Raw genomic sequence first — 27,921 nt, forward strand, 5'->3', positions numbered from 1 at the left:
GTCCATTTCTCTTTCAAGAGAAACTGTATAATATGTGAAATTGTGAGGTGTAGACAACCACGTGCCATGTGGATTGAAGAGCAGAAAAAGCTGGGTGCAGAAAGAAGAGTGAAGAAGATATGCAGAGAGAAGTGGGGTAGGGGAGACAGAAAGAGAGAGAGAGAGAGAGAGAGAGAGAGAGAGAGAGAGAGATGTGGACTTTTTCAGGTTCTATGCAGTATCCTTGTAATTGCTCACTTTTGCTTAAGTGAACAAAACCTTTTACCTGCAGCCAAGAGGAGTCTTAACTTTTCCTCCCACTCCTGGCACGTGTATGATATAGAAAATATGAATTTGTCCACCAAGGTAATCCTGGACTCACAGGAAACACTTTGATCCTGTAGGAGCCTCTTCTTGCTGCAGAAGAAATCTGCCTGTTTTCTGAGCTCTTTCCCCACACCAGCCCTTGAAGGGTCTAGAAAGACTCAATCTGAGGGTCAGGACAGACTGAGGTTTGGGGGCCCCCAAGGATTTGGGGCTGTTAGCGCCCCTAGTTAAATGGCTAGGCTAGAGTGCCTAGTCATCATTTGTGATATACTTTTTCTGTAACAAAATGCATACTGAGTTCCAAATGACCAATTTAGAAAACGACTTAAGGACTACAATCCTTTAAAAAAAAAAAGCAGGGACTGCCTGCTCCATATTAATTAGTAGTGACGATTCACAACACAGAAGGGGTTCTTTAATACACACAAGCACTCCATTAATCAGGACCTGATTGCACTTTAAGTTCCCTCCAACACATTTGACTTTTCATTTACTTAATGAGAGGGAAGAGACAACTAAACTTCAATCTTCTGTGCATTGAATGGCCATTAGATGACAAAGCATTTGTGAAATGATACTGTAAGTCAGTGGAGGAGAAAAAACTTTAAAAATATCCTCTCTCTCTCTCTCTTTTTTTTTTTTGAGGAACAGACAGAATTCTGTAATGCTCACAAAGGAAGAAGCAATTAAGACTCTGATTCAGTTAAGAAGATATAAGAGAAATATAATTTAAAAGCCTGAGGGGCGTGAACAGTTTGAGTTTTTTCTCTCTTTTTTTTTTTTTTTTTCAATTTGAAAGCAGTCACTGTTTATTAACTGGCCAGATTACAGAAGTAATCATGGTAGATACCTTGGTTCATCCTTCTAATAAGCCTGTTGATCTGGTCTTCCCTGTTGCCAGCATCTCCACCTTCAACAAAATGGGTGGTCATTTTCTTCATTCCACCTCGTGAAGACAATTTGAAGGGCCACAGGAAGTCGTTTGCTTCTTTGAACCCAAACGTTTTCCAACAGTATAGATCTCATGAGTCAGATCCTCCATGCAGATAATACCGTATTTGCCAAGAGATGGAGCAATCAACACGTTATCTGTCAGGGCAGTTCGCTTCTTGTTGATTTTGCCGTAACCATGCTTGTAGATCAATTCATTTACTGACTTCAGGTTGGGTACCTCCATGCAATGTATGGTTCCACAATTCTCAGCATGTTAATTGAAGCCTTGTTGAGCTTCACAAAAGTGCCATTGAAAATCTGACGGAGTCGGAGAAGCTGCAACACCTTTCGAACCTTTGGGCTCACACCATTGATACCTCTGATCCTGATGACAAACGTCAATTTGGGTTCCGTGGCTACGTAGAAGTTGCCGGCTTTTCCTGCCGTCCTAGCCATGCGAATTTCAGTTCTATACATCTGCCTGTATTCCTTGTGATCGTGCTTAGCTTTTTCATAGATAAGCTTCCTCCTTGCCTTTCGAAGCATCTTTTGGGCAAATTTCTTTCTCAGGCGCTTGATCTTAAGCTCTGAGAAATTCTTTCGCTTTTTCTTAAGGGTTTCTGGCACAGCAGGAACCTTCTTTTTCTTCTCTTCCGCACCCTCCGGGGTTCCAGCCGGAAAGGGCTGAGTTCTGGCTCTTTTGTTACAACTCAATGACCTTCGGCAAGACACAAATTTATCTGAACCTTTGTTTTCTTATCTGTAAAATAGGTGTTCCAGTAAGGCTTGCCTGCCAATTCTTACAGAGTTACTGTGAGATTCATGTGTGACTGTACATGTGAAATTGTTTTGTAGTCTGTAAAGTATTATACAAATATTATTCACTCTTATTGTGACAATTGAAATACTAATAACTTTTAATTATTTTGACTAAGGGGAAATGTCTACAGTCATATGGTCAAATTAGGAGTTACTGTATGGTAGACACTGCATGAGAATAAATTCACCCTCTGATCCAAGATTATATGCAAATATATATTTTTATTTAATTAATTAATTTATTTTTATAAGCCAATCTTTTTATTTATTTAGTTTTTTGCTGAGTTGGGTCTTTGTTGCTACGTGCGGGCTTGCGACAAGGGGAGCTACTCTTCGTTGTGGTGCGCGTGCTTCTCATTGCGGTGGCTTCTCTTGTGGAGCATGGGCTCTAGGCGCGCGGGCTTCAGTAGCTGTGGCACGTGGGCTCAGTAGTTGTGGCGCACGGGCTTAGTTGCTCCGCGGCACAAGGGATCTTCCCAGGCTCGAACCCACGATCCCTGCATTAGCAGGCAGATTCTTAACCACTGCGCCACCAGGGAAGCCCTCAAATATATATTTTTAAAGGAAACTTTTGTTGTTTTTAAGCATGTGTGAGTTGAACTCATGCCTGTAGGGTTAGCTCTCTCGTGGAGCAGCATTTGCCTCCTGGGCCCTCCCTCCACCCTGTCTTGGTTTGGCTGGTCCTCTCCTTGGCTCCTTGGCTCCAAACCACGGTTGACTTTTCTTTACCAGGCACGAAAAGTGACCTCACTTGAGTCTGGACAGTTCTGAGACAGAGAGATAACAGTAGAGCTTGTATATGCTTGGCTCCTGTCAACATGACAAATAAGACAGGGGAAGAGAGGTGGCTTGAACAGCTGGTGTAACCAGATCTGGGACTTATTTGGGTCGAGGGAGGAGTTGAATGACATCGTCAACCAATGAATGTCCTATCAGGTGGTAAACTCTTCCAAGCTCGGCTTGAAAGACCACTTTTGGTCCTGCACATAGTGGGGACCCCAATTTTTTTTCTTTAAAAAAAATTAAAAATTTTTTTCCAAATTTATATACGTATATGTATAACACATATATATATATTTCTTGAATATATCAATAATACTGAGCACCTTGAAATTTCCCCCCAAACACTGGTAATTAGTTCTTTCATCACACCCAAAATAATATTAATAATATGGTTTAGGCTTCTGAGGGTGATGATTCAATTTCTCTATCATGTGACACATTTATAGATCTACACAGACCTAAGTACATAAAGAGAGACATTTATCTATGTATTTTATTTTTATATAGACATTTTATTTTTTGGTATTACTTTAGCATCGTATTTTTTATTCATTTCCCACCTGCCTCAATGTTTTTGAACAAAGTTGTAATTATGGTATTCATTAATACTTGCTTCTGGATTTTTTTCATCAAAAATTATTAAAAAAGACATTTTCACATTGATATATTATCTTCATAAGTACTACTTCAGATAGCTACCAAAAATTCACTGGATATATTAAGCCGTCACATATACTTAACCAATCTCATGTTAAGTGTTTAAGAAACTTCTAATTTTCCCCTACTATAGATTATGCTGCAACTGGCAACTTTCCAATACAGCTGCTAGTTAACCTCCAAACCATGCTTTACGTTGTTAAGCATTTTCTTTTTCTTTCCTTTTTTTTGGGGGGGGGCAGAAGGGCGTGCTACACGGCTTGCAGGATCTTAGTTCCCCAACCAGAGACTGAACCCACATGTTGGCAGTGAAGTGGAGCCCTAACCACTGGACATCCAGGGAATTCCCGTGTTAAGCATTTCCAAAAGCGTATTTTTCTTTTCTAAATATATATTAATTAATTAATTTTTCCATTTAAAATTATTTTCTCCAGTCCCCCCCCCCCAAATACATATGTATAGTAAAAATACTAAAGGATAAACAACTCGTGCACAGTACCCAAGTACAGACTGAATCTCAGAAATTCCTTCTTCCTCTTGTCCAACTGCATTGCTGAAGTAAGAGATAACATGAGGCAGACCACAGTCCCATCCATCATCACCGTCATCATCACCTTTATCAAAATTATCTTCCTTACGATCATACCAGTGATGCATTTTTTAGGAACACCAAAGTGAAGCCTGACAGTGAGACCCGCATGTGAGGAGAGTGAATGCAGAACTGGGTGGCAGCAGCAATCATTGGAAGTATTTGTAAACTTGCCATGTGCTGGACACTGTGGTAGACACTTGAGAAGTGGTAAATTATGAATACACACATACTATGTCAAGGAACTGGTCAACTCTTAGCCTCCTGTTGAAATAATCTTCTTCAACAGTTTTCTGGACTCTTGATCATTCAAACCCTTATCTATTCAAAGTCCTTGTCTGTTTTGCTCCCCTTCAGTTGCTAATGGTGATTCTGCTCTGGGAATTTTCTCCATACTGGTTCAGCAAGTCCAGGCAGGTTCTGCCCCAAGGGCTCCTGGGCTAGAGTCTTTTAACAACTCACTCACCCCACCAAGTTTCTGACCATTCACCTGAGCTGGAATCATCCACTCAGACCAAGTCAGTGATTCAGAGCTGAGAAAAGCGGCCTGTGGCTTTCCTCAGGCAGAATGGCAGGCAACGGCCACTGGGCTAGGCTAGTGTACTGGACACTCCTGTGTGGAGAACACCTTGTAAGGCACGGGGAAGAGAAAAAGGAAAATGAAGTCCTCTTAGACTTGTCCTCTAAGAGCTTGCAGTCCTTTTCAGGAGCTGAGTCCATATGTAGTGCCAGAATTACGGTGAATGGTGAGAGGGTGCCTTACAAACTGCTAAGAGGACACCAGTGGGTGCTGGAAGAGGAACAGGCAAAGTCATGTAAGGATCAGCATTCCCTCAGCAAGGAATTATGGCCTTCAGAGAAGCAATTCCATAAGGAAATGCAAGATGTGTCTAGCCCTGCAGCTATTTACAGTCCAGTTGGCGAGGCAAGAGATACTGAGGTAAAAGTTGAAACAGAATATAAAGCAGTGTTACCTGTGATTACGTGTCAAGGGAGTGAAAAAGACAAGAACAGCCTGAATTTAAGGGAAAGGAGGGATGGATGAAGGTTTGACCATGGAGTATGGAGGGCAGTTTTGAGCAGGGTTCAAACAAAGAGATAGGTGTAGTGAAGGATTAGGCCAAATGTGCTTGGGTCAGAGCCTAGTTGGAGAGGATGAGGGACACATCTGTGTAAAAATTAAGGTCAGAATGCTGTGAAGATGGCAGTGTGTTGGGAGTCCTTGGGTGCTGGATTGATAGCTCTGACTTTTATTCTTGTGGGTAGTTGTTCAAAGCTTGTGAGCCAGGGAATGACATGAAAATGGGAGGCCAGAAATGAGGGACTGGAGGGAGAGAAACCAATCAGGAGGCCACTGCAGGCTTTGAAGATAAGGTCCTGTTGTGGGAGTGGGAAAGGAAGGATGGGCTTGAGGGACATCAGAAGGAAGAATTGACAGTCCTTGCCGTTGATTGGATATGGACAGAGAGGGAGGAGAGAAAGTCTTTGCAAGTAGAGAGATTTACATATCGGCAGGAGTGTACTCTCAATTGATTATCTTATAAAAATTGTGGAGTTTCTTCTCTATGAGATAGGTAGGCAGTAGGTATCTCACTGATTAAAAATGACAAAACCAGAGAGCAACTCCTGGCTCAAAGGAGGGGAGAGTAGAAAAAAGCACTCCGATCTAGGGTTACAAACCCTGGGCTATGTCCCAGCACTTTTTTTCCCCCCAAGAATTCATTTCACGTATTTGGACAAAATACAGGCATACCTCGGAGATATTGCCAGTTTAGTTCCAGTTGCTCGAATCTTTTTGGCTTCCCCGTGCATATAAAAGTTACGTTTACACTGTACTGTAGTTTGTTAAATGTGCAATCGCATTATGTTTAAAAAAAAAAGACAATGTATATACCTTAATTAAAAAATACTTTATTGCTAAAAAATGCTAACCATCACCTGAGCCTTCAGTGAGTTGTAAACTTTTTGCAATAGTAACATCAAAGATCCCTAATCACAGATCACCTTTAGCAAATACAGTAAGAAAAAAGTCTGAAATATTGTGAGAATTACCAAACTATGATGGAGACACGATCTGAGCAAATGCTGTTGGGAAAATGGAGCCGGTAGTGTTGCGTGATGCAGGTTTGCCACAAACCTTCAATTTGTAAAAAAAACCCGCAGTATCTGTGAAGTGCTACAAAGTGAGATCTTCCTGTACTTTAAAACTCACTGGGCCAGTCTCCTTACCTGTAAAATATTTGTCTATTATCTATTTTATGGGTCTCAGCCCAAATCACAGCCATTATTTATTAAATACTTTAGCATGTAACAGAATTTGTGTTAAGAACTTTATTTGTAATTTCTTATTTAATCTTTAGTATGCCCATTCTGCATTTAAAAAAAAATTTGAAAATTTAGTAGCTTAAAACAATATTCATTTTATTTGTTCTACAATCTGGGCTGGGCTGAGCTGGGCTCTGGTTCTACTGGTCTTGATGCTGGTCACTGATGCCCTTGCAGTCAGCTGTTGGGCCGGCTGGGGGCTGGGCTCAGCTCCGGTGCTGGATGGCTGGAGTTCTCCCTGTCTCCACCTATCTCAGGGCCTCTTCCTCTGCACGTGGTTTCCCCAGCATGGCTCAGATCTCCCAAAATTACAGAAGCAGAAACTTCCACACCTCCCTTGGGGTTAAAAGAGGGAACAAACACAGATGCAGGGCTGCATTTTCCAGGCGAAGGCAAGTCACTGGCCCAGTCGAGATTTAAGTGGGAGGGACTCCATAAGGTTGTGACCAAAAGAAGGGTGGTCCATTGAAGGCCTGCAGTGTCACAGACTACCACACTATTATCTCCAATTTGTAAATGAATAATCTATGATTTAAGGGAGGTTAAATTACTTGCCCAATGTAGAGAGTAGAGCTAGGCATTTCAAAGCTTGTGTTCTAAATCAGTGGGAACAGATAAAATTTGTATATAGTCGTTCCTCAGTATCAGCAGGGGGTTGGTTCTAGGACACCCCGCGCCCCCCAACCAAAATCTGAGGATGGTCAGGTCCCTTATATAAAATGGCGTAGTATTTAAATATAACCTACACACATCCTCCCATATACTTTAAATCAGCTCTACGTTTCTTATAATAACTAATACAATTAAATGCTATGTAAATAGTTGTCAGTGTGCCACAAATTCAAGTTTTGCTTTTTGGAACTTCCTGGATTTTTTTTTTTTTTTAAATCCACAGTGGATGTGGAACCCAAGGATACAAAGGGCCGACTGTAATTTGTTTTAATCTAAAATCCTGTGAGGTGGGTACTGTTATTGTTTCTAATTTACAAAGGAGAAAACTCAGGAATAGAGAGTTTCAGTATCTTGCCTCAGGTATTTTCCTCCAGAGATTCATTATACACTTACCTGTTACACCATACTGCCTCTTATGGGCAGTACCTGATATATACAAGGCACCTATAAATGTTATTTAATCTGAAACTATTGTTTGAGGCACTGAAGCAAATCTCTTTGGCCATCCGCTATCATATCTTATAGACTGTTTGGGAACTGGGAGTTTTCCCTTTGAGCTATCACGTGATCAGAGCAATTTCCATTTCAGGCATCTACTTTGTCCTCCACTATCTATGTCTTGAAGTTTGGCAAGGAATGACGGCATCCTTGCCCACCCAACCTCAATCCTGATTCTCCCTAACTGATTAATCTCATGGCTCCCTCAGCATCTTCCTCTGTGCAGCAGCCAGGAACTCTTTACAAAGCAAGACCTTCCTTCCTGGGTGAGGACCTTCCTGGAGTTGGGCTGGCCTCAAGGTTGCATCTGTTCATCAAGTGGCTTCTGAATTAGTAACCTTTCGGTCCCAGTCACTTCCTCTAGTTCCAGAGCTAATTTTCCCATTGTTGCAACTGTGGTGGCTTCTGACGATAGCTTGTAAAGATGCTATTTCCCATGGAGTGACCTGTAGCAGCTTCCCCTTCCCTCTACTGGTCCTATGGGCAGAGGACCTGCTGATGGGAAATAGTTCCAGAGTCTCCTGAAGGAGCCATGCTCTGCTCACCTTTGACAGTGATCCACATGACTGTCTTTCTCTCTCAGGCAGTCTTGATTTTCCCATCTGTGGGGAGTTTGGAATCAGAGCACACCCTCAAACACAGATAATGGGGGGCGGGCTCACTTAGGTGGCCTCTGCTCTATTTTGGGCACTGACAGGGAGAAGCCATTCAGGGAATGTGCCCCAAATACTCTTACCTTTTCCAAAGCAAAACTATGGGGTGTGGGGCTTCCCTGGTGGCGCAGTGGTTGAGAGTCCGCCTGCTGATGCAGGGGACACGGGTTCGTGCCCCGGTCCTGGAGGATCCCACATGCCGCGGAGCGGCTGGGCCCGTGAGCCATGGCCGCTGAGCCTGCGCGTCTGGAGCCTGTGCTCCGCAATGGGAGAGGCCACAACAGGGGGAGGCCCCCGAAACAAAAAAAAAAAAAAAAAAAAAAAAATAAATTTAAAAAAAAAAACAAAAAAAAAAACTATGGGGTGGCCTTGTCTTTCCCATAAACTTTCCTCCTTCAAAGCAACTCCAGATTTTAATTTTGACTTTGTTCCACCCTTATAAAACTGTGAAGGCACAATACTTGCACTTGATACAATTCTATTTTATTTAACAAAGAGGTATGTAGGCAGGTATGTCTTCAAAGTGCTTTACATATATCGCCTCATATGACTTATTTCATAAACTTACGTTTGAATCAAATGGGGTCGGGTAGGGACTTTCTGAAGCCTGACTTACCTCGCAGCCACTCTCCCCTTCTCCCCAATGGAGAAGGGACAAGGAAAGAAGGAACTGAGCTGCTCCGGAGGACCAGGCCGCCTCCTACTTCCCGCAGCTGTCTTGCCAGTCTAGATCTAGCAGGGGGTCTCCACCCCTCGCCTAGATCAGGTCGGTGGGAGGGTGGGTGGTTTTTTCCGGGTCACTGGCGCACCCTCTCTGCTCCCAGCCACCTGTTCCGGTTCCATCCCGGCTCCAGGCTCTCTGGAGGGCGTCAGGGACATTCCAATCCTCCCACTACCCGCGCGGATGTCGCGGGAGAGGGGGGCACGATCGCTGTCCCTTTCCAGCGCCCAAGCTTTGACCAGGTTTCTTCTCAACCCCTAGTGACTTGAGTTACCCTGGAGAGGAAAACAAGGGTTGATAAATGGTTTGAAGGTTGTTTACAGTGAACCAGCTGGCGAAGCCGCATCCCTAGCGACAGAGGCACTTTCTGGGCACCGTCTGCGCACGAGCAGACAATTGAAAGCCAAACAGCCGAGATGCCTCCTCGCCAGACCAAATATGGTCACAAGCGCTAAGTAGCCTCCCGTGGAAAGGCTGGCCTTGCTGGTGTCTCCCCGCGCCGGAGCGCACCCGGGCCCGCCCTCAGGCAGAATCACGGATCAGTGCAGCGCTCCGGCGCTCCCGGCCTCGGCACCCGGCACTAAGGGAGGGCGCGGCGCCCAGGACCGGCCCTTACTCGGTCTGGGCCCCTCACCCGCGTGCCCTCCGCCGCCCCCAGCCTTGGTTTCGGTCCACAAGTCCTTGATTAAACAGGCTCGGGCCACTTTCCCTTTGATCCCGCCCCAAGTCCGTGGTAAACTCAAAGGAATGCAGATCCAGGGCTCCGCGGGAGAGGTCCGCGCGACCAGGAGGAGTGGGTGGAGGGCACCCGTCTCCTCTTACCCTGCAAAGTACCCAGCACGCCCAGGGTTTTCTGGAGCCGGGGGTGGGAGGAGGAGGAAGAGAAAGGGGAGAGACGAGCGGGGGCAGGCAGGCTGGGGACTTGGAGGTCATGCATAATTCAACAGCTCAACTTTCGGCCCCGCCTCTTTCCTGGGAGTGGGAGTTTGCTCCAAACTTTGTTTATGGGACAGTCCGGGAGCCGCGGCGGCCGCGCTGTCTGCTTCTCCTCAGCCTCCTCGCGGAGCGCGAGCGCCTGAAGCCAGTTCGGGGGATGTGAGAGCAGAAGGCCCTCGGCTGCCAGGCACCGAGTCGGGTCAGGATTTGCCAGCCGGGCCCCGGCTCCAGCCCTGCAAGCTCGGGACGCACCCTAGCGACCCAGGCCCGACAGCGAGTTCGGGCGGGACGGCGGCCGCCGCACGCCCAGACTCGGCTTCGCTGCGCGCCCAGGTAGTGCCCGCTGGCGCGCGCCCGCTCACCCGGCACCACGCCAGGGCGCCCGGCTCCTCGGGCTTCCGGAGTTGAGATGTCTTGGAGACTTTGGGGGGCTGACTGCCCTGGAAAGTTTCGACCTGTCCTTTGCCACCAGCAGTTCAGCAGCGTCTCCAGTGCAGTTAACTCCCAGCAGCCACCCCATCCCCCCTTTCCTGGTAACTTCTTGGCTTCAAGAAAGTTGCATAATTCTCGAGGCCAGGAGGGACCCCTCCCCCCTCCGGCTGGTCTTAACTGCTGGGTGTCTGGGATCCCGAGGCTGACACCTATCTGTCTCTTTTGCTTTTTCTCTCTATTCTCCCCCCCGTATCACCCTCTCCGACCCTCAATAAAAGGCTCATCTGACCTCCTTTCTCCTTGCAGAAGATGAATCCGGCCTCGGCGCCCCCTCCGCTCCCGCCACCCGGGCAGCAAGTGATTCACGTCACTCAAGACCTAGACACGGACCTCGAAGCCCTCTTCAACTCGGTGATGAACCCCAAGCCCAGCTCGTGGCGGAAGAAGATCCTGCCCGAGTCGTTCTTCAAGGAGCCTGACTCCGGCTCGCACTCGCGCCAGTCGAGCACCGACTCGTCCGGTGGTCACCCTGGGCCCCGACTGGCCGGCGGCGCCCAGCACGTCCGCTCGCACTCGTCGCCCGCGTCTCTGCAGCTGGGCACCGGCGCGGGCGCTGCGGGCAGCCCGGCGCAGCAGCACGCGCACCTCCGACAGCAGTCCTACGACGTGACCGACGAGCTGCCTCTGCCCCCAGGCTGGGAGATGACCTTCACGGCCACTGGCCAGAGGTACTTCCTCAAGTAAGTCAGCCTGGAGCTAGGGGGGACACAGAGTCATGATACCCAGGGTGTGTGCACGCTTGTTCTTGAGTGTGTGTGTGTGTGTGTGTGTGTGTGTGAGAGAGAGAGAGAGAGAGAGAGAGAGAGAGAGAGGGAGAGGGAGAGGTGATGTGTTACCTTCCACGGCTGTTTCCCAGAGATCTGGGAGGCTGGAAGTAGGGAGTGAGTCTCTGGGTGTTGGAATTGTAAGGGATCAGAAACTGAGTCTGGTGAAGTTCTTCCAGGGTTCTGGAAGTCACAAGAGATTCGGGACATGGAAACTCTTAGAGGTACAAGAAAAAAAAACTTTTGGGAGAATTCTCAATGAGACACATAGGTGACTATGCCCTGCAGCTGGAGTACTGATACAGACTCCTGGACCCAAACTCTTACTCCCTTCCCTGCCCACTCTAAGTCAGATAGTCAGAGCCTGGTCCACTGAGATATGACATCAACATAAATGCTAGAGCAGATCTGAGGCTTGGGGAGGAGAGGGACTCTTGGTAGTGTAGGTGGTCTGCAGTCTCTCCATTCTTGGGAAAAGCAGTCTGGAAAAGTGAACACTGCCTGGTAGGCCTTACTGGTGACGTGATGACCACACAGCACCTGTGATGTAATTAGTAACTGCCTGGTGAAGTAGTTGTAGGCTGGACAAATCAATTGTGTGGAAATTGGGTCGGAGTTTTATTATGTCGCCCTTGGTAACCTAAAATACCATCGAATCAGGAGCCTGCTTTGTCATTCTTCCCTTCCCTTTGTTCCAGCTTTTTGATGTAATGAAGTTTACATTTGAGTGGAATTAGACTGTATAGGAAAATATATTCATAGGCATAAAGAAGGTTGTTTCCATTGTGGTACCCTAAGATAATTGTATTCTGGAGGAGAAGCCAAGCTGGAACTTGCAATGTAATTAGTGAGGTCATGGGGGGTCAGGCTATCAATGGCCTGGATTGAAGTCGTGCCAGCTGGACCACTTGGTCCAGGATTGCCTGCCCTGGCGGGCTGTTCACTGCCAAGGAGGGAAACTCCTCCTCTAAGAACTTGCCTTGGAATTTATGTTAAAGCCCATATTTCTTTGATTGAGTAGCTTTAGTTTAGACGTTAAGATGTTATGTGCTATTTTAAAAAGATAATCAACCCTTTCTTTGGCACTAATATTTGATACTTTGCTGTGAGAGGACCCTAATAACAAATACACAAGGATGGATGAGGCTTATAATAGCCAACCCTTTGACTCATACTGGTGGCCAATTATTCCTTTCCCATCCCAAAGCTGTTGATGTCTTGTGCAAGGAGGAGTGCTTTATTTTTTTGCTGGGGTTGATGCATTGCTGAGAAGCCCTTGTCCTAAAACAGACTTGATGGTCATTTTAGTCCACAACTGGTCTTCTCCTGGGTTTTGAGTGACAGTGTGGACACGTACTCAGTGCTTTGATTTCTTTTTTTTTTAAAATTATTTATTTTTGGCTGCGTTGGGTCTTCGTTGCTGCGCACAGGCTTTTCTCTAGTTGCAGCGAGATGGGTCTACGCTTCGTTGTGGTGCGCGGGCTTCTCGTTGCAGTGGCTTGACTTTGTTGCGGGAGCACGGGCTCTGGGTGCGCGGGCTTCAGTAGTTGTAGCACATAGGCTCAGTAGTTGTGGCTCACGGGCTTAGTTGCTCCGCGGCATGTGGGATCTTCCCAGACCAGGGACGGAACCTGTGTCCCTTGCATCGACAGGAGGATTCTTAACCACTGCGCCACCAGGGAAGTCCAGTGCGGAAGTCCAGTGCTTTAATTTCTAAATAGTTGATGGAATTCAAGTATGTGATGTAATAGCATGACATTTTTCTAAGTGTGATGATATTGTTCCAAAGGATGGCATTAGTTTGTATACTATATAAAGATCCGAAGTAGCATCTTGTATTGCTTTACTTAGGTAAATGCAGTTTTGAATATCTTACTGTGACTTTTATAGAAATGGACTTAGTAGTACCTACAAGTAGAAAAAGACCCAATAATTTCTAATAATTTTGGAGGCTATTTTTGGTCCCAAATGATTTTTGAACTGTGTTTATAAATATACACACACAAATATGTATATGATTGGTATAGCTGGTTGTTAAAAATATGAAATAAGAGCTGGGCTTGCCTAATATCTGAGGAAAGCTAGGGGGAAAAGATCCCTAAACAGAAATAAAACAAAAGAGTTCCCTTTTAGACAGGCTTTGAATGATTGGAGTAGCTCTAAAATATGTTTGTGAAACTAGGTTAAAAATGGAAGTAGGCCTTGGGTTTAGAGAAAGTTGATCTGCTCCGTTTGCCTCATCCCCCCAACTAACAGTCACTCCTCAGTCCAAAGCTGGGTGCATCTTCATTTCCCTTTGGATAGTCAATAAAGACAACAACTGGAAAAACGTGTAAGCAGGAGGCCTGTAGGCTTGATCTGATGCTATCCCTGGAAATTTTTTGGCCAAGTAGCTAAGGGAATTTAAGAAATTAAGTCACTGTGACTTTTGTTTTTTGAGATAAGCAATCTGCCAGGAGTTCTCTGAATTTCTTTTGGAGCTTTGTTTAAAGTTGGAATAAGATAAATGTTATATGCCACACTTTGTTCCACAGCCTCAAAAAGCAATGTATTTTGGTGGATTTAAGTAGAAGCTTGGAAAATGGTGGCAACTAACCCTGAATTAATTTTCATAAAATCTACCCATGACTTTGCCCCAACATCTGTGAAATGGGGCTAGCAGTAGAATCCTAGTCTTGATTTTGTCAGGAGTTGAGGGCTTTATAAATCAGAAATCAAAGTATTTTATAATTGACAAGGTCATTTTCTTGGGGGGAAGGTTAGAAAACTGAGGCCAGGGAAGGGTATTCACGTGACTTGGGGAATGCCATTTGTGGTTATTTAATGGTGGACCCTGGACTGGCCCTCTAATCTGTTGTCATCTACTTAGGGAGCAGTCTTCCGTTTTCCCCACTCCCACCTTTATCCTCATGTCACTTCCCCAGCTGAACAATGAGCTTTATGGGATACAAAGCCTGGACATCTAAGAAGCTTTAAAAAACCTTTTTGTTATTTCTCAGGCAAGATTGTTCCTAGGTATATGGTGTAATCACTTTCTGGTACCTGTTACAGGGCACCTTTTCTAAACATTCACACCTTCCCTGTGGTGTTAGGGTAGCATTTAACAATGGGGAGGATAGAATGTTAAAACGCATGGCCTCTGATGACTGCATTGTTCCTGCTGTTCTCTACAGCTCATAAATCAGGCTGGGGTGTGTAGGTGTTGGGCTCTTAGCAACTGGCACGCTGACTTTGAACACTGATCACATTAAAATTTAAAAAATATTTCTGGTTATAAATGGAATACATGTTTGGTGTACATAGACCAGAAAATAGAGAATTATAAAGAAGAAAGTGATCTGGATTCAGTAGAACTTTCCATTCTTGTAGAAAATTTTTATTTGAATAACATATTCTGTAAGAAAAATTATCCCCACTCTTAAATATAATTCCAACTATAACATTTGCTGGCACTCTCAATTTTTAGTAATAATTTTAGTGTTTTGCCTTTTCTGAAATGTGTGGTAGAAAATTATTTTTGTCAAAGTGATCTGTGCAGGTGGTACCAAACCCAATAGTATAAAAGGACTTTTGTTGAAACACAATGGTTTCCTTCACCTTCTCAAGGCTCACAGAGGGAACCTTTCAATTTTTATTTTATTTTTTAAAATTTATTTATTTATTTATTTATTTTTGCCTGCATTGGGTCTTTGTTACTGCTTGTGGGCTTTCTCTAGTTGCCATGAGTGGGGAGCTACTCTTTGTTGCAGTGTGCAGGCTTCTTACTGCGGTGGCTTCTCTCGTTGCGGAGCACGGGCTCTAGGCATGCAGGCTCAGTAGTTGTGGCGCACGGGCTTAGTTGCTCTGCCGCGTTTGGGATCTTCCCAGACCAGGGCTCAAACCCATGTCCCCTGCACTGACAGGTGGATTCTTAACCACTGAGCCACCAGGGAAGCCCCTTTACGGTATTTCTGATTCCCCATTTTGTAAGTCAAGGAGGTTTGGGTGGCTATCAGTTCCACAATTTGCTTTTTGTTAGTGACACCTTAATATTCCAAAGCTCTGAACCCATAACTAATAAAAGTTTTGTGCTTTGTCCCCAAATTGACTTTTTTATTCATAAATTATTCTTGAAGTTGAAAAACTGGAGGCAACATTTAATATAATTTATTGCCTTGTGTATTAACATTGGATCTTAGACTTGCACATTGTGTCTGGTGTCAGGACTCCTGGGACACTCAAAGGAGGATATATCCAGCCCCAAAGTCATAGGGATTCTTTCTTTTCACTCTTCATCAGTTGTTAAAATTTGTGTTACCTTTTAGTTTCTTCATCTTTGGATCTTGACTTTCTTAAACATTTTTTCCTATTATTTCTAATTGTCTTTTTATATGTTTATATACTATTTGCCTTTATTATGATCTCAAAATTTTCCAGGCTCTCAATCCCCTGGGTTCTGTCAGGTCTCCTTTCCTTAAGCTTTTATGTCAGATTCCCTCATCTTTCTGTTCCATTCTTGTTGCTCTCTAGCTCTACATCAGAGCTGTCATCCTTAGGGCTTCTCTTTACTTCTTTCCATGGCTAGGAGTGCTGTTTGTTTGTCTTCCTCTTTTTTGGTTTATGCCCTCATTTTGCTGGAGTACATACTTGAGAAACTGTTTTTATCAAATTAATTAATTTTTGGCTGCCTTGGGTCTTCATTGCTGCACATGGGCTTTCTCTAGTTGCGTCGAGCGGGGGCTACTCTTGGTTGTGGTATGTGGGCTTCTCATTGCGGTGGCTTCTCTTGTTGCGGAGCACAGGCTCTTGGCATGCAGGCTTCAGTAGTTGTGGCTTAGTTGCTCTGAGGCATGTGGGATCTTCCCCAACCAGAGATCGAACCCGTGTCCCCTGAATTGGCAGGCGGATTCTTTTTTTTTTTAAAGAGAGATTGCTTTTATTATTTATTTATTTATTTTTGGCTGCATTGGGTCTTTTGTTGCTGCAGGTGGGCTTTCTCTAGTTGCGGTGAGCAGGGTGTACCCTTGGTTGCGGTGCACGGGCTTCTCATTGCGGTGGCTTCTCTCATTGTGGAGCATGGGCGCTAGGTGCGCGGGCTTCAGTAGTTGTGGCACATGGGCTCAGTAGTTGTGGCTCGTGGGCTCTAGAGCAAAGGCTCAGTAGTTGTGGCGCACGGGCTTAGTTGCTCCGTGGTATGTGGGATCTTCCCAGACCAGGGACGGAACCTGTGTCCCCTGCATTGGCAGGAGGATTCTTAACTGCTGCGCCACCAGGGAAGTCCTATTTCACGGTATTTCTAAAGATTAGATAACATATTTGAAGTGTCTGGTACATAGTAGACTTTCAGTACAAGTTCGTTCTTGCTTCCCCTTGCCTCCCCACTTGCTTCCCCTTGCCTCCCCACTTGCTTCCCCTTGCCTCCCCACTTGCTTCCCCTTGCCCTCCCCACCTGGCCAAAATCGGATGCAGAGACCTTGCTAGTAGGATAAACTAATTTTGACTCTCAGTTATTGTTTGGTGCTGAATGAAGCCTGGATCTGGAATTGCAAGCTGGTTTTTAAAATTGTAAATAAAGACTGAGAATCAATTTTCCTGTTAAAAAACCTAGGTAGGAATGCCCACCACAGATTCCCTTTTGCTGCAGCGTCTTGGGCAGAGGATGTCTAACCTCTTCTGAGGAGGATCTACCTTCTGATTTTTGGAATCTGGCTTGTAGCTACTAGTGGAGCCCCGTTTGTGTGTGGGAGGGGGAGTGAGATTGAGAAGTGGGGTGAGAGGAAGAGGGGAGGGAATTGACATTGGTTGATTACCTGCTCTATTGCAGAGGAGGCAGGGAGCTATAAGTCAGTACTTCCCGGAGAGGCAGCGCCAGAATCACCCATGGAACACACTCCTGACACATGCGTAAGGAAACTTTATTCATAACCCTAGGTGCTTTTCACACGTTCTTTTAACTCTCACAGTGACCTGTGAACAGGTACATGTTATTTTCTCATTTTACTGTTGAGGAAACTGAGGCACAATAAGGTTGAGTAAATGGCCCAGGGTCACATAACAGGCGAGTGGCAGAGATGGGATTAGAATTATGTGATTCTCAAACCTGTACTTCTGCACTTGTACTGTACTGCCTCATGTCAGTTACATGCCCATAATTAGGCCCTGTAACTAGGTATCCTTGGTGACCAGATAACTTTGGAGTGGTGAATGGAGCATTAGAGTTCGCTTCTAAACTCAGTCTGGGTGATCCAATTTGGAGCTCTCAGTGCTGAAGAGAGAGAGAAATGATGAACCAAACCAGAAATGGATAGTATACCCACAATGACTATTTTTTCTTCTCATTGAGATTTTCACCATTAATAAATCCATATCATTTTACAGGGCACACAGATGTGACATGGAGGGCAGATGACCTAATGTATGTCAGGATTGGGTATGTTGCTGAGGACTTGTTGAGAGGGTTAGTTAGATGTTAGTAAAGTAGCTTACAGGAAAAAAAATTTACTTCTCCTTGTCTTTATAATTGCAGAGATTGATTCGAAATACATCGCTTACAGGGTTGATTCAGTGTCAGTTTTTTTTTGTTGACAAATTAAGACGTGTAGGAATTACACCCTTACTTATCATCTCTGCTTTTCCCATCCTCCCTCAATGAAATATCTAACCACAGGAGAGGATGGTGGAAGTAAATGAATCCACCAATCCAGGGGATAATTTTTTTTTAAAGGGTGATTTGGAAGACTGAGGACTGAAGTAATAAACTTTTTATTGAGGGGGAAATTCTGAGGGGATGGCCCTTCTGCTGGTCTGTGGGGGACTGTGAATGTTTTCGTGCATTGAAATATCAGCAGAGCAATGTTTTCCAAAGTGTATTCCTTAGAACCCTAGTCCACTCAGATACTTTGTGAACAAAAGGTTCCTGGACCAATAGATTTGGGGTATGTTGCAGGCTCTGTCCCTCTCTTGGAATTTCACAATACACGTTCAAGACTCCGGAGTCACTTGTTACAAAACTAGTTTATTTTTAAGCCACTATTTCACAAGCATATTTGACTTTTGAACATTTTTATTCCAACTATTATCTCATACTGTCCACCTAGGAATGTCCTATGGACTTTGGGAAGCGTTTTTGTGACTTCCATTGTTATTTCTCTAGTTGAGAGTTTCATGTTTAAATCAAGTTACAGTTTTTCTTTTCAGTGTGCTTTGAGTAGATGTATTACGTTTTCATTTATATTTCTCGATTTAACAGTTAGTTACCAATGCTTAGAGATAATAAATGGCCCTAAATATCAGACAAGTGGGATATGACACATAAAAACCCAATAATTATGGTACATTGTGAAAGGGTCCTAATCCTGATTTTATTTTAAAAAGTGTGTGTGTGTCTGTCTGATAGAGGGTTACGTACCAAACTGTGTTTGATGGTCATTTGTGGGATTATGGAGATTTTTCTTGTCTACTTTTTGCCTTTCTGTATGTTCCAAATGTCGCATAATAAACATATTTCTTTCTAAATTGGGGGAAGGGGGAAGTTAGGAAAACCACAGCAGAAAGCAAGCAGAGAGGCAGGGGAGGATGGAGTGGTACATTTGGGTAGGTGTGTGGGACATGGGAGGGATCTTGTAGCCTTAGCTCAGTAACTGAAGCCTGGAGCTTATGTTACCAACGAGATCCTCTTTGGGAACTGCTTGTGTTTTTCTTGTTTTGGGTTCTTTTTTTTTTCTTTCTTTTTTAAAAAAATTTTATTGAAGTATAGTTGAATTACAATGTTGTGTTAATTAATGCCATACAGCAAAGTGACTCAGTTATACATGTATTCTTTTTCATATTCTTTTCCATTATGGTTTATCACAGGATTTTGAATATAGTTCCCTGTGCTCTACAGTAGGACCTTGTTGTTTATCCATTCTATAGATAGCAGTTTGCATCTGCTAATCTGTTTTGGGTTATTTTCTTTAGAAATGAACACCGTAATTGCTAAAATCTTAACCAAAAATTCTCCAGAAAAGTCAGGATAAGAAGTAGACTTCATGGCAAATCTTCTGAATTTCCTTCAACATATTCTTTATTTGCATACACTTCTTCCTGGACTTCTAGATTTTATTGAATGTTCCATCTAGACCCAGCAGATGATAAAGGGATAAACGATGTTTGCTGTTAGATGAAGCGAAACCAGGAATATATGCGAAGTGCTTTGCTCTGCGCCTGGCACAGCGAGAAACCCTGAAAGTTTACTTACTCCTGTCTTGTTCCTGGTTGAGATGGTGGTGGGGGCAGTGCTCTCCCAGGGCCTTGCCTTTGTGCCATCTTAAAGGTCTTCAGCCATTTCAGCATTTACAACAAAAAATCATTGCACTCTTCTTGTGTGCCAACGCAGTGCACTGTGCCCGGGGGTGGGGGTGGGGAGAAATGTGGCAGCTTTTCGGACCTCAGGCAGCTGACAGTCTAGCTGGAGAGACATGGGGAATACAGACAAAACCAGGCTAAATAGCCTCCTTCTGACCTGTGCGCAGCTGCCCTCCTGGGTTGGAAGCACTTTGAGGTGTGTCACGATAAGGCTGTCATTTCTATTACGGTTATTAGGTCTGAAACTTGCAGCTGGGCTGACCGTCTTTTGGTTTCTCCCATTGGCTGTGCTCCTGGCCTCAGGAACTTGGCAGAAGCTGCTACCTGTGCCTGGAATATTATTTCCCCGCTTTTTGCCCGGTTAATGCCTACACTACCTTTAGGCATCACCTTAGATGCCAGCCCTGCAGGGGTTTTCGCCTGACTCACAACCCCCGCACTGGCTTAGATGCTCCTGCCAGATTCTCCCACAGCCCTCTGTGGCTCTGCAGACGTAGCACTGCTGCTATAATACTATCGTTGTGTGGTTGTTTTTCTTTTTTTGGCCACACCGTTCGGCATGTGGGATCTTGGTTCCCCGACCAGGGATCGAACCCACACCCCCTGCAGTGGAAGCCCAGAGTACTAACCACTGAACTGCCAGGGAATGCCCCATATTACTGTTGATTTATTTCTCTTTCTTACTACACTGTAACCTCCATGAGGGCAAGAATGATGTTTTTCTTACTTGTCATTGTATAACCTGAGCACAGGGCCTGGCACAGAGGTAGGTGCTTGATAAAGAAAGAATCCCATAATATTTTCTTTTAAATCTTTGCAAGCTTGCACCCTGGAATTCTTCATAGGAATCTGCCGTGTTCAGGAATGTAGTTCCATCAGGTCTGTGCGCATCCTGGATTGAAAGTTTAGAATCCTAGCTCCACGTACTGAATGCAGTGGAGAGGAAGATAGATGAAGGGTGGGTGTTCAAAGAAGTCTCTGTAAAGGTGGTTGGGCATAAATGGAGTCTTGAAAAATGGGAAGAATGTGGGCAGGTGAGCAGAAGGGCCTTCCAGGAAAGAGGGGATAGGAAGAGAAGTGCAGAAGCAGAAATGCTAAGGGTCTATTTTTGAGGCCAAGAAGAACCTGGCCTGACTTAGCTTGAAGATAAGTATTGGTTGTTAGATGACCATGCATCCCATTGAGGCTTTAGAACCTCAGCTAGGATGGGTACACGGACCTTTCACTAGTCCGTGTGGCAGCTTCCTCATCCCTTCATTGAGATCCACCAATTCTAGAGTTATCTGAATGTAGCATAAGACCCCACCATTGTCCCTTATGTTGAGGTCTTCCTAGTTCTTTAGGGAACTAAGCACTTTATGCTAACGTATGGGTCTGAAATGATAGTGCTTTCCTAGCAAAGCAGCCATTCCTCTGTCCATCCACAGATCCATTCGTTGGTCCTATATTTAATTTAGCCCGTGCAGTTCCACCATAGCGGGTGGTCTTTGCTCTCCAAGTTAGTGGGGTACGGGGCTACCCTCGACTCAGGCCCATCCCCACTGAATCTGCCATCTCTGCTTGTAAATGAATAGCTTGCAGGTCTGGTTGTTCCCAGAATACTCTTGTAGTTTTGGACGAGGCTGGTCACCTGGACACAGACAAAATCGAGATTCTGGAACCACAGTTAGTCCACGAAGCCCACCTAGGCCCTGAGCAGCCCGTGGCCTCCCTCTCAGGGGAATCCGTCCGAGACTCTTAGTGGAGCCCACTGGCGCCTTTTCACACTCACTCATGAGGCTGAATCACAGGTTAATGTTTTCAGATGACTTCACATTAAAAAATATTTTTCCAATAGGTAATAAATACATGGAAATGACAAAATTTTCGATAGTACCAAAGCATGTACTGTGAGAAGTCTCTTTTACCCTCCCTCTAGTCCTCTGGTACCCTCCCCAACATACCAGTTTCTTTTGTCTTTCCAGAGAAACTCTGTGTGCGTACAAGTATGCATATGTATATGTAAATTAAATGTGTATTCCCACCTAGACTATTTTCAATACAGTACAAATGGTACACACTCTTCTGTACCTTCCTTTTGTCATTTAGTATATCTTGGTGTTTATTCCTCTTCTGTACATAAATATCTGCTTTATTTCTTTAAGGACTACATAGTATTCCATTGTATGGATGTACAATGAATTTCTTAAACGGATCCCCTATTGATGGACACTTAGATTGTTTCTGATTTTATTTTTAAGTATAAAGATATTATATGCTCAGCCACCACTGGAGGGAGGAAAGTGGAAAATAGATTCTTCTGATTTTCCCTGGATCCCTATTTAGAGACAACCGTTGTTAACGCTTTATCTAGAGAATTATTTGCATAAAGAGCAGAGACTATCTGGCTCCTACCTAATTTATTAGATATCTAATAAATCTATTAGATATCTATTAGATATCTAGCTTACCTGTTATCTGATTTCTCTATCATCTACTGTTCTACCTATTAACCAATATACCTACCCTTCTTATACAAGGGTGATACATGGGCTGGCAAATGCACTGGCCAGTTAGATGGATGCCCAACCAATCGGAATGAGTGGCATAGCAGTGTGAAGTAGCTGAGCCTGTATCTCAGTGCTACTCAAAGTGTAGTCCGTAGACTGACACCAGTGTGCTAATGTTACGGGCCTGTGATGAGCTAGATACAGAAGTCGAGAGTGTTTAGAAACTTTTATAGCAAAATAACATTGCTGTGACATCTAAGCACATGATCAATGGGATTGCCTTGTGGAACAGGGTAGTTTGGGTGCGTCAAACTTGTGTGGTAAGTCACATGTGGCCTGAGCTACACACAAGCCATCTACAGTAGGACCACATACTTGGCTTGGCGGATTGAAAAGAAAAAACACTAGTGCTTTACAACAGATAGTTTGAGAAGCACTAATCTATTCCTCTCTCCTTAATTCTATCTAGCTATCTATCTGTCAATCTATCTATCTATCTATCATCTATCCATCCATCCACTTACCTACCTATCATTTTATTTTTCCATCCACCCTTATAACTATCTTTTAGATATCAACCAACTAATCAATCAATTAATCACACCTTTCATTAACTTAAGAATAATCAACCAAAGATGTTGAATAACGAGTCTCAATATGGAAACAAATTCTATGGCACAAAGGTTGTATATGATGAATTTTTCAGTACATAATATATTTTATGTCTTTGTGGCCCCCTACACTAACTCTTTGTTTTAAAAATATGCTTTGACACACTTCAATTCTGAACACTGAAGATAAATTCAAATTCTGTTCTTTTTGGTGACTCATCTACCTGTAAACATGGCTAGCTATAGACTCAGTAATTAAAGCATGGCTCCTAAGCCAGGGATTGTGGGTTCGTGTCCTACCTGGGGTGCCAAAACAAAACAAAACAAACAAAACATGGTGACTGTGGAAAAATGCATATGCTGGATTGTTTATTAAAATATGTTTTCCTTTGTGATGGCTTCTCTGCAAATACTGAGATACGAATATTTGTCTTTCTCCCAGTTTGCCCATGGAAAACCTTTCTGGGCTTAGGTGTTCACAGGTTGAGGAAGCAACTGTGATAGTCCATCAAAAGTAGAAAACACAAGCAAATGATAAATATAACCAAAATGAACAGACATACTTTTTTTTTTTTTGCGGTACGCGGGCCTCTCCCACTGTGGCCTCTCCCACTGTGGCCTCTCCCGCTGTGGAGCACGGGCTCCGGACGCGCAGGCTTAGCGGCCATGGCTCTCGGGCCCAGCCGCTCCGCGGCATGTGGGATCTTCCCGGACTGGGGCACGAACCTGTGTCCCCTGCATCGGCAGGCGGACTCTCAACCACTGCGCCACCAGGGAAGCTCCCAGACATAACTTTTGCTGACTTGATTTTATTTTTGGAATTCTTCTTAAAGATTGCTTTTTGGGAATGCCCTGGCAGTCCAGTGGTTCGTACTCCGAGCTTCCACTGCTGGTGGCCCAGATTCGATCCCTGGTTGGGGAACTAGGATCCTGCAAGCCGCATGGCCAGGAAAAAAAAAAGACTGCTTTTTAACATACTTTCATCAAAAAATTTAAGCAGAGCTGAAGGATATAAAGTAAAAAAAGGACTCCACCCTCTAGTTTTACTCAGATAGAACCACTGTTCACAATTGCTTGTGTATCTTTCAGGGATTTATTATGTATACACATGATCTCATTTATACTTGCATCAGTTGGATGTTTTGGGATCTTGGGAATCACAGCTTAGGTGGTCTTTGTTTCTGGTTGACCCTCACACAGCCTCAGGACTGAGAATAGATATGGGTTAAATTCTGGAGAAATTCATGTGATGCCTGAGGGGGAGGTCTCAGGGTGAGAAACCTTGTTGAGGTAACTATAGTTCAGAGACTGGGATTTGGCTTTGTGGTTCAGAAAATTGCTGCCCTTGGTGCTCCAAAACTGATCAGGGTTTCCAGGGCTGTCTGATGCGGGCTGTACTGGGATGAAATGGGGATAGACACTGTAACTGCAGTTTCAGGATTCACAAGCTGTGACTTGAATATTCTGCCACTCTGGAATGAAGGTACTCGTATGAGTGATTTTTTTTTTACTATCTCTTTTTTTTTTTATTTAAAGACTTTTAAGTTAGGCTCCATTCTAGATATTTTATATTGCCTCCTTCACAATCTTTTTTGGAGCAAATGTGTTATCATTTCATTGGTGATATGCCATCCCTGCAGATAGAGCATATGAGTGATTTAATCACAGGGAAGTTGCTTTGGTGGTGCTGGAAAAGGGAAGAAGTGAAATCAATCATTTGAGGGATAGTGAAATCATTTCAGGGATATTAGAGAGATAAATTTTTTTTTTTTTTTTTTTGCGTTACGCGGGCCTCTCACTGTTGTGGCCTCTCCCGTTGCGGAGCACAAGCTCCGGACGCGCAGGCCCAGCGGCCATGGCTCACGGGCCCAGCCGCTCTGTGGCATGTGGGATCCTCCCAGACCGGGGCACAAACCCGTGTCCCCTGCATTGGCAGGCGAACTCTCAACCACTGCGCCACCAGGGAAGCCCTAGAGAGGTAAATTTGAAAGGGTTTGCTGATGAATTAGATAAGGGCAGTGAGGAAAACAGGTGAAATGGAAAATTTGCAGGTTGCTGGCTATATAATGGCTTGAATGGTGGTGCTTCTAGTTGTAACAAGCAGTACTGGAAGGTTTAGAAGAGGTTGAGAAGTGTTTTAGCATGTTGAGTGTAAGGTGACTTTAAGATTTCCAAGGGATATATATATATATATATATATATTTTTTTTTTCTTTTTCCAGGTGACTATATCTACCTATTAGATAGGTAGATATATTATCTATATAACTGTATTATCTACATATATTATCTATATAACTATAACCGTATATATATATTATTATTATTCAAATCCAGGTGTGGATGAGATTCCTTAGAGAGAGGTTACATATAGATTGAGAAGAAAGAAGTGCCGTTAGACTTGGTAAATGAGATGGAGAAGAAACAGCCAGAAATATATAGGAGGGAATCCAGAAAGTAATGCCCCAAATCCAGGGAAGCTCAAGAAGGAGGAAGGGTTCATTTCGTGGCACGTTTCTCAGAGGTCAAGGAAGATGAGAACTGAAAAATGTCCAGTGAATGGTTTTTCCACTGAGGCCACTTTCTTTCTCCAGGGCTGGGCCAGGTCAAGGGCCTGGGGCACTAATTCGGATAAGATAGCTTCTGAAGAGAGAAAAATGGTGAAAATAAGCATATGAATTAGGTAAGGCGTGTCCCACAAATTCCCACCTCGGCTGAGGTGTCCTGCTAAGGAGCAAGGTGCTCTCCCTGTAGAGATCCGCTGGCTGTCTAGAAGGACCACACATTTGCTTATTTAAACATCTGGTTAAAATGAGGTCTGAAATCAGTGTTTTATAACTAACTGAGATAAGTCATGAGACTTGGGTAAAAATATTACTCTAACTGATATGATGATCACTTGCCACGAGGAAAGTTGCCATCTCCGGTCCTCGCTGTGGTCAAACTTTTGTCACAGTTTGTAGCTCACAGGACCGTCACTGCCGAGACGCGTCATACTTAATTGCAGCCATAAAAATAGCAGATTACGTTTGGAGAGTATCAGTTAAAAATTTATGAAAAAAAAATTTATTGTTCAGAATATTATGTAACTGTAGTTTCAGATAAACGTTTATCATTCCATCTTTGTTTCTCCGTTTGCCGGAACTGATTTTGATAGCTGGCAAAGGGGATTCTGAAATGAATGCAGGTAAATGCCCTGGGTCAGTTTATCCTCTCACAGTGTAAGTAAATGAAACATGCTTGATTTTCTCAAACTGGTTTGAGTTTGAATACATTTTATAGTTAAAGCTGGGATTGTGGTTAAAAGCCTATTCTGCTGCATTTTGCTAATATGGGAGCATCTAGTGGCCCTGTTACTGGTTTGGGACTTGTGTGAACATGTGAATTTAGTAGGAGGGATTAAGAGTCATAAAAGAAGCAGTAAACTTCAGTGCTGCTTATAAAATGACTTATGTTTTCTGTAGACGCACTCTCTAGTGCAATTGTCACCACTTTTATGGGTCTTAGTTTTGGGTACTATGTGAAATATAAACCTTTGCATATAGGACTTTTGGCAAATATGAACTCTTGTTACATAACTATATCATCCAGAATATGTTTGGCTATTGGTGCGTTTTAGCATAAAATCCAACCATAAATATGTACTGTAGTAAAAACTTGTAGGAAGGAAAGACAGGAATGGGGAAAGAACACCTACTTAAAGGTCAAGCTGTACCCAGATGTGTTTTTATTTTTTTTTTTATAGGATTTACTCTTTTTTTAAAAAATTTATTTATTTATTTAGGGCTGTGTTGGGTCTTCGTTTCTGTGCGAGGGCTTTCTCTAGTTGTGGCAAGCGGGGGCCACTCTTCATCGCGGTGCGCGGGCCTCTCACTATCGCGGCCTCTCTTGTTGCGGAGCACAGGCTCCAGACGCGCAGGCTCAGTAGTTGGGGCTCACGGGCCTAGCTGCTCCGCGGCATGTGGGATCTTCCCAGACCGGGGCTTGAACCCGTGTCCCCTGCATTAGCAGGCAGATTCTCAACCACTGCGCCACCAGGGAAGCCCCCCAGATGTGTTTATAAATTATGGTCCGTTTTTTCCATACGCTTTTAAAAAAGTTTAGTTATCTTATCTATGGACTGAAAAAAGTTAAACTTGCATTTATTGATCTGGCGTTTCTGTAAGCATGAAGATGGCAAGGGCTGTGTTTGGGGCTTCGGAAAGTTCTCAAGCAAAGGTCCAAGGGCCGTAACCCATACGGAACACAGTGGAGACATTGTTCTTTCTGTTTGTCCGTTGCTTACATTTTAATAACTATTGAGTAGTCGGTGATTATTAACAGATATTTAACAGTAGGAGCAGAGGAGAGTGTAGAGTCATTATGAACAATTTGGAGTGTCAACATTAAAGAAATGATTTTAAAGGTTAGACTCAGAATTGTTGAAACTTTTGCCTGAAACTTTGGCAGGTGGCTAGACCAACACAGCCTTTTTTAATTATTAGCCATAGTGAAATGAGTCAGGTTTTGCCACAGTGCTTTTCATTTAACCTAATAATTGGCCAGCCCTAGTTAATTGGTTGAAAACCATTACAGGACTTCGATTTTCCACTTGCTCATGCACTGGAATGTCCAGCTTACCTTATGTGTGTGAATAAAAAAATCCCACGATCTAAGTGCATTGTCCATACTCACCTTAAAGCTGAGTATCGGTAGCACGTTAAGTTTCAAGAGTTCTCTGAAGGTCCTTCTGAGGCCTGGTAAACACCTTGGTGACTGGTACATATCTCTTCGGAGTCTAGTTTTGAGAGCTGCTGAAAAAGAGTATTATAAACTTGCAAGTGATCACGGAGGTGTAAACTGATGCTGTGGAGTTGCTTCAGCTGAAGTGAAAGATTATATTTACTGACACTACAAATGGGTTTTTAGAACAATGTCTGTTTTGTACAGTGACAGTCGAGTCTGCCAAGAGTAGAACAAAAAAGTTGCATTGTGGAATAAGATAAAAGAACACTGCATAATAAATAATATCTAATACCATTAAAATATAAAGTTTCCTTTCCAAAATGTAAATAGGAGCTTCTAAATGAATGTTTTAAAAATCTGATTTTACTTTGATTTGTCCAGTGACTTGATGCATAAAGTGATTATGACTCAGAATATGTCCAGATCTAGACTATTACAGTAAATAATACATCCGTATAGCATGTAAAAGATAAATAAACCTTCAATGACATTGTGTTTTAGTGATAGCGTAGAAATTGTTTTTTATTAGAATAGGTCAAAAGTAGTTCATTGGCAATAAGCAAAATGTTATCATCCACCAGTTTCTAAGACTAGAATAACATCTGATCCAAACTCTACTGGTTC

General features: G+C 43.7%; 1 protein-coding gene, 1 long non-coding RNA gene and 1 pseudogene across 5 annotated transcripts in view; 1 reads left to right on the forward strand and 2 right to left on the reverse strand.

The window, feature by feature from the left end:
- Positions 1 to 1,103: 1,103 nt before the first annotated feature.
- On the reverse strand, positions 1,104 to 1,995 carry LOC113612711 (60S ribosomal protein L7 pseudogene; annotated as a pseudogene). The gene has a single exon (XR_003429938.1). The product of XR_003429938.1 is annotated as a 60S ribosomal protein L7 pseudogene (transcript).
- A 4,487-nt stretch (positions 1,996 to 6,482) lies between these two features.
- On the reverse strand, positions 6,483 to 10,828 carry LOC113612745 (uncharacterized). 2 transcript variants are annotated; one of them, XR_003429945.1, is made up of 3 exons: positions 10,715 to 10,828; positions 8,852 to 9,231; positions 6,483 to 6,748 (listed from the first exon to the last, which is right to left on the reverse strand). It is a non-coding gene; the product is annotated as an uncharacterized LOC113612745 (long non-coding RNA). The 2 variants fall into 2 exon arrangements; XR_003429944.1 differs by having other exon boundaries at positions 10,614 to 10,720.
- The window catches only part of WWTR1 (WW domain containing transcription regulator 1), a 132,625-nt gene continuing 114,668 nt past the window's right edge, over positions 9,965 to 27,921 (forward strand). The window contains exons 1-2 of one of the 2 annotated variants that reach the window (XM_027092857.1): positions 9,965 to 10,225; positions 10,631 to 11,064. In XM_027092857.1, coding sequence (XP_026948658.1) covers positions 10,634 to 11,064 — 431 coding nt within the window. In that variant the 5' untranslated portion in view covers positions 9,965 to 10,225; positions 10,631 to 10,633. Of the gene's footprint in view, positions 10,226 to 10,275; positions 10,426 to 10,630; positions 11,065 to 27,921 lie in introns of those variants that run through there. The other variant, XM_027092858.1, reaches the window with a different exon arrangement.

This window comes from Aethalodelphis obliquidens, unplaced genomic scaffold (genome assembly GCF_003676395.1).
Source record: "Aethalodelphis obliquidens isolate GAN/ISIS:26980383/991018 unplaced genomic scaffold, ASM367639v1 scaffold81, whole genome shotgun sequence".
Taxonomy (NCBI): domain Eukaryota; kingdom Metazoa; phylum Chordata; class Mammalia; order Artiodactyla; family Delphinidae; genus Aethalodelphis; species Aethalodelphis obliquidens.